The 6,000-nt window shown below is 39.9% G+C and overlaps 1 protein-coding gene across 1 annotated transcript in view; it reads left to right on the top strand.

Annotated features, from left to right (window-relative positions):
• The window catches only part of usp45 (ubiquitin specific peptidase 45), a 39,769-nt gene extending 33,769 nt beyond the window's left edge, over positions 1-6,000 (top strand). The window contains 6 exon segments of the mRNA XM_038712133.1: positions 625-714; positions 717-1,284; positions 2,192-2,289; positions 2,583-2,669; positions 2,932-3,076; positions 3,843-6,000. Coding sequence (XP_038568061.1) covers positions 625-714; positions 717-1,284; positions 2,192-2,289; positions 2,583-2,669; positions 2,932-3,076; positions 3,843-3,973 — 1,119 coding nt within the window. The 3' untranslated portion in view covers positions 3,974-6,000.

Here is a 6,000-nt window from a genome sequence, read left to right on the forward strand (position 1 = left end):
GTCAAAACATAGTGTATTCGTGGGTAAACTCAAAGCTGGATCTTTTTGAGATGTGTAAATTTTAATAGACATTTATCAGATTTGAGGCTTACCATATTTCTTTATCTATGTTCAAGAAAGACTGTGTCCTTACAGATAGCGCCTTAAAGCTTACACGATATTTGACATCTGGCAGACTAGACTAAGACTAAGCCAGTCAGTCAGACCAGACTAAGCAACACAGGATGGAATATTGTTGACTGCAGTCTAGTGTTACTAAGCTGTTTTGCTTTATATTTGTGTTATATTTGGTCCAGAAATAGAAGTTTTCTCATTTCCGTGTCAGTTTCCAGTCACCCTTACAAAAGTAGTACAGCTCCTGTAGCTTACAAATGTCTCTCCACGCAGTCAGATATGCTGCTTCACAATGATCTATACTATGTAATCAAGACACAGCATTTACAGCATCCCTTCCTCTTCTCATGAAAATATCGTACGTAAGAATGATGAAATCTTTTGCATGCCTTTACTGGCAATGTGAATGCTTTTATTTATATTTGAGCTTTGCAAAAAATAGTTACACCAGAAACATCTGGCACAGTCTGCATCTCTTAAAGGGGATTTATCTGTTCTTCTTTTCCTCAGAAGCAGCAGAGCAGGAGGTCTTCAAGCTCTGTGGAGGAGAAGGGAGCAGGCTGCAGTGCGGAGCGTCCAGAGGAGGAGGGGGTAGCTGGTGGATCGGCCGTGGTATCTCAGTTTGCAAGATGGCTGCTGCCGGCAGCCTATCAGATGGCAGTGAAAGAGACTCAGGTCCTCAGGACAGCAGTAATGACGCTGACAGTGAAGCATCGGAGAGCGAGTGGGCTCCACGCACCTCTTCCTCCAGTCACGGGCACATGTCCACCCCATCGTCCATTTCCACCCTCACTCCATCTCCTACGCCCGTCTCTGCCTCCTCCCCCTCACCGTCATCCTCCACGAGGCCAGGTGGCGCTGTAGAGCAGCTAGTTACTGCAGTGTCTAAAGTAAACCTTGGGTTTACTTCTGGGGACTGCTCTCCCTCTACACAATGTTCTCCAGAGGAGCAGGGAGAAACGCAATCACGGGATAACCTCCACCATCAACACCACCAGGGGGCCTTCCAGGTGCTGTCCCACAGTTACACACCCAGCTCCAAGGAGTGCTCCATCCAGTCCTGCCTCCACCAGTTCACCTCTGTGGAACTGCTGATGGGCAACAACAAGCTGCTGTGTGAGAGCTGCACTGAACGCAGACAGAAACAGCTGCGCAAGAGCAGCTCAGCCGGTAAGACATAACATCTGGAATGACAAAGAGTTTTGATGATGCCTAATTGACACGGTGCAGTTTCATTTCAGAGTTATTTTCCAAATTATTACCAGATTATTGTACATCTGATCATTATGTCACAGGTTGTCTATAGGAAACCTACTTATACTTATCTCATCCCCAGGCTTGATTGTTGGCTGTAAAAGGTTTTATAGTTTTGCCCTTCATAGAGCATGGCAGACGTGGGCAGCTTGAATTTATTCTTGTTACTATAGATTCCAACATTTACCAGCTTTTACTCTGGGGAGAAAAAAAAGTTACATCCATAGAAACGTCTTAATCCACCCCTGCAGTGTAATTCACTTCTTTGCTCTGACTGTGTTCTCACAGTGTTCCAAACAATCATATTTGTGCCATTATATGGTTAAATACACAACTACCATCGACAGTGACACCTGACCCACTTGAGTACATTATTAGCAGTTTGTGTTCACATCAGAAGAAGTACAAATTCTTACCAGTGTCAAATTGAAGAGCTACAATCTCCGTTTATTTTTCCCCAGCTAAGTAGTAAATGGACTGTACGCCTTTCTAGTCTTCTGGCCTCTCAAAGCATGTTACAATACATATTCACCCCATTCACACACATCCATACACTGATAGCAGAGGCTACCATGTAAAATGCCAGTTGCTCATTGATGGTGGAGGCTCATCAAAAAGAAACTAATCATACACCCACTCACACACCCGATAGCACAGCCAGCAGGAGCGATTTGGTGTCCGCTGTCAGTTTCTCCGTGGCTCCAGATGTTCCTTTGATCCCGCAATAAACTTTTGCAATTGACTTTGTTAGTTTGAATAAACCAAAAGTAATATTTTAACCGTTAAATCTAAGATTTCTGTGTGTTTTTTGTTTTCGACATAGATAAGAAGGTGGAGAAGATTTACACCAGCGCTAGGAAGCAAATGCTGATATCCTCGCTGCCTCCTGTCATCACATTGCATCTTAAACGCTTCCATCAGGTGAGCAGCCATATTCTGCCTTTTCTTACCCGCCATTTTATCATGCAGTTAGTCAAATGTTTTATTTGATGTGTGTGTGTGTGTGTGTGTGTGTGTGTGTGTGTGTGTGTGTGTGTGTGTGTGTGTGTGTGTGTGTGTGTGTGTGTGTGTGTGTGTGTGTGTGTGTGTGTGTGTGTGTGTGTGTGTGTGTGTGTGTGTGTGTTTCTGAACACATCCTTAATGTTGACGTTGTGGGGCTTGTGTTGTGGTCTACTGGCCTAAATGTTAATGTACAGTGGTTTTTGTATTTTAAGGCAGGGATGAACTTACGAAAAGTGAACCGCCATGTTGACTTTCCCCTGGTCTTGGATCTGGCACCTTTCTGTTCGGCAACCTGCAAGGTATTAAGCTTCTAAACCAAAATCGAAAAATCTTTTGTGTACTTGAAATTGAATTAATCTCTCCTATGTCAAACTTAGAAAGGTTTTTTTAAACTCTCTTATTATTTACTGCTACTTTACTATAACTGTACTAAAGGTTTCTGTTTTTTTTTTTTTGCTTCAGTAGTTCAGTTTGAAATGATTGTCCTTGGTGCTGCTATTTCTGCATCTTTCATTTTTTAGCTCTGTTTTCCTTTTTGCTAATTTCATTCGTTTTTGCTAGAACCTGGCAGCTGGTGAGCGCGTCATCTACAGTCTTTATGGGATTGTTGAACACAGTGGCTCAATGCGGGGGGGCCACTACACCGCATATGTAAAAGTGCGTTCTCCCCAGAGGAAAACAGAACAGCACCACAGGAACTTGTCAGGTTAGGGTTTAAGATATTTTATCTGTTTTCTGTGTCATGTGTGTTTGTGTGCTGTTTATGAGAGCGGTCAGTGGCAGAAAAGGCCTCACTACATGTAGCCTTGAAGATGTCTTTTACAAAGAGCAGGATGAGTAGAGGCCTTTGTTTTCTATAGATTCATGTTATTTTATCTTTCCCATTTTCTCTGCTTGTGTCCAGATTTACAGAATAGTGCTGATAGATAGCTGAATAACCCAAGGAAGCAGTTAGCCTTGCTTATAACAAGCTAATGCAAGACATGTCATTTTGTAATTGGAGCAAAGGTTCAGACATGTCGTAATGACTGCTGACAGACTGGTTCAATCATGTGGTTCACAGTCTCTACCTGTTGTACATGGTCACCGGTCTGTTTATCATCATTTTTTGGCATATTGTTTAAAAATACTTTAGCTCAGCATAGCCTTTTTAGATGATTAAATTGAAAATATCAAGTTAACTAAATGCAGTGTTCTCAGTTTTATGAACTTTCCAGATGCCAGGATGGCCAATTTTTATCCACTGCAGTTTCTTAAGAAAAGTACTCACTGTGTATTTACCTAATTTAGTAATGAAGTGGTTAATATAGTAATGAAAGGATCTATGACTTTGTCTTGTTTTTGTTTTTTAAAAGGCATCCCCTCCACGAGACAAATTCAACACCAGATTACACCACTTATCTCTCAAAAGTGTGCCCATAATATTAACACACTGTGTGTGTGTGTGTGTGTGTGTGTGTGGTATCTTTCAGGTGCGAGGGATGCCAGCAGCAGCTCCCAGGGCCAGTGGGTGTACATCAGTGACACCACGGTTCAGACGGTACCAGAGTCAAGAGTACTCAACTCTCAGGCATACCTGCTCTTCTACGAGGAAATGTTGTAATGTGACTACTAAACATTTTCCCCCTACACCTCTGTTTTCCTTAGTTTTGCTTTTGGTACATGTCTGCACCACTCCTCTTACTGTATGAGTAGGTGGAGGGAAGATAAGGGAAAGACTTCACTGTACACACTCACTCATCTTACATGAGAGAAATACAACCGTGTCAGTTGCGTACAAATTCTCAGTTAGAATTGGCACTTTTGAATATCTTAGATATATAAAAAGATAAACATCAGATGTTAAAGTTATTATCTGCTTTGATAAAGTCCATTATTCATTCATGTTTCCTGTTTTAAAAATCCTACCCTTTAAAAAGAGGTCTACAGTGTGTTCCTGAACCTGAGTTGTTCTAAGTTTATCATCTATCTCCATCACGAGCCTGAGGTGTTACTGCATGAGGAAGTTTGCTATAGAAGCAGGAAATACTACAAAATTATCGCATGCTAAACTGCGCTTAGCACTGACTAGTTGATGTCAATTGTGCGGCGTGTGTGTGTGTGTGTGTGCACACATACACACATGTATGAATGAATGAGTGAGTGAGAGACAGGAGAATGTAGATTTAAGGTGCTATGTGTATCATTGATGCATCAGCAAACCATTGCCACATTAAATTTGAGTTAGCATCATACTGTCTGTGTAATTAACATAAACACTCACGACCATTATGAAGAAGACTGGCTTTGCTGTCTGCATTCTCCACAAAGGGGTTCCCATTGTGTGGCACTGGCTCAGATTTGTGTGTTTGATTGTTTCTGGTAGTGGCAGATGATAGATGGTAAGAAATGCCAAGAGAAAAAATGAATTTTTTTAGTGAAGAGAATGATGCATAAGGACAAGTAGCAGTATAATTTGTGATTTGACTGAGATTGTGGGAAATATGGTTGTACATTTGAGAAACTCAAGCACAAACAATACAGCACCAATGGAGTTAAAAATGACTCGTAATTGTCATATTTATTTATAATAATAATAACAACAAATCTATCACATCGTATAGTGGTTTACATAGACATGCTGGTTTAAATATCTACACATAGCATCCTTAAGGAGTAGCACAAACATTATATTACATCCTGCTTTGAATGGATTGTTCTTTTTTTTATTTTTACATCAGAATGTATAAATGTAAGATCAGTAAATTACATTTGCCAAAGACGGGTTTTGCAACTGCATGTCAGAGCAGAAAATACAGAACCAAACATACAAGAATACTTCATACAGAGTTTCTTTAACATTTGTTCTCTCAAGGTCCTCAGTATGGTTCTCGAGTTTTGTTGCACAAACATGTTGTTTATCTGACCAACAAAGCACCTTGTCTGCCTTCATTGTATTTCAGCTCTACTGTAACTGTGTTGGCGCACACAAAAACCCATTAATGCACTCAGCAAAGAGTCATTGCTGTGACAAACTGACTTTTAATTCACTAATAACTATCATTAAGGTTGAGCAAAAAAAGATAAAATAAAAAAACTCAAAGGCTTTAAGCCTGATTAGAAAAACATATTTGCTGTATTGTGCATGGGTTAATGTTCTAATGAATGTTTTGCCTATTCTTGAAATGTTGTCAAATGAGCTGTTCATCTTTTTCTATGAAAATATTTTAGATGAAAAAAAAAATGATTGCTTGTTGGACATTTGCCAAAACAGTAGAAGGGAAAGGGTTGAAAACGTGTCAGAATCTAGAGGTTTATTATTTTCTTTTGAACAAGGACAAATTCAGTGCCTATGCTTCAGGTTTAGGAAACCTGTGCATGGTGAGAAGAAAAATATATCCTTAGTCAAACGCAAAGAGGAATATGTGTGGCATATTTATGTACAGTATAACTTACTGTAAGCAAAAATAATGAGTATATGTTGTACATACTAGAATCAATCCAAAACCATGGTGCTTCAGGCGTGCAGGGTTTTTCCTCAAGACACAATTGTTTCCAGAAAATCATTTGATTTCAGTTATTAAATGATAAACATTTGGAATGAGTATAACTACATACTGTAAAAAAAATAAATCTAATTTATGAACTGAA

This window comes from Micropterus salmoides, unplaced genomic scaffold (genome assembly GCF_014851395.1).
Source record: "Micropterus salmoides isolate LMB-PRFRI ecotype aquatic unplaced genomic scaffold, ASM1485139v1 Ms_hic_scaffold_11, whole genome shotgun sequence".
NCBI classification, from domain to species: Eukaryota; Metazoa; Chordata; class Actinopteri; order Centrarchiformes; family Centrarchidae; genus Micropterus; species Micropterus salmoides.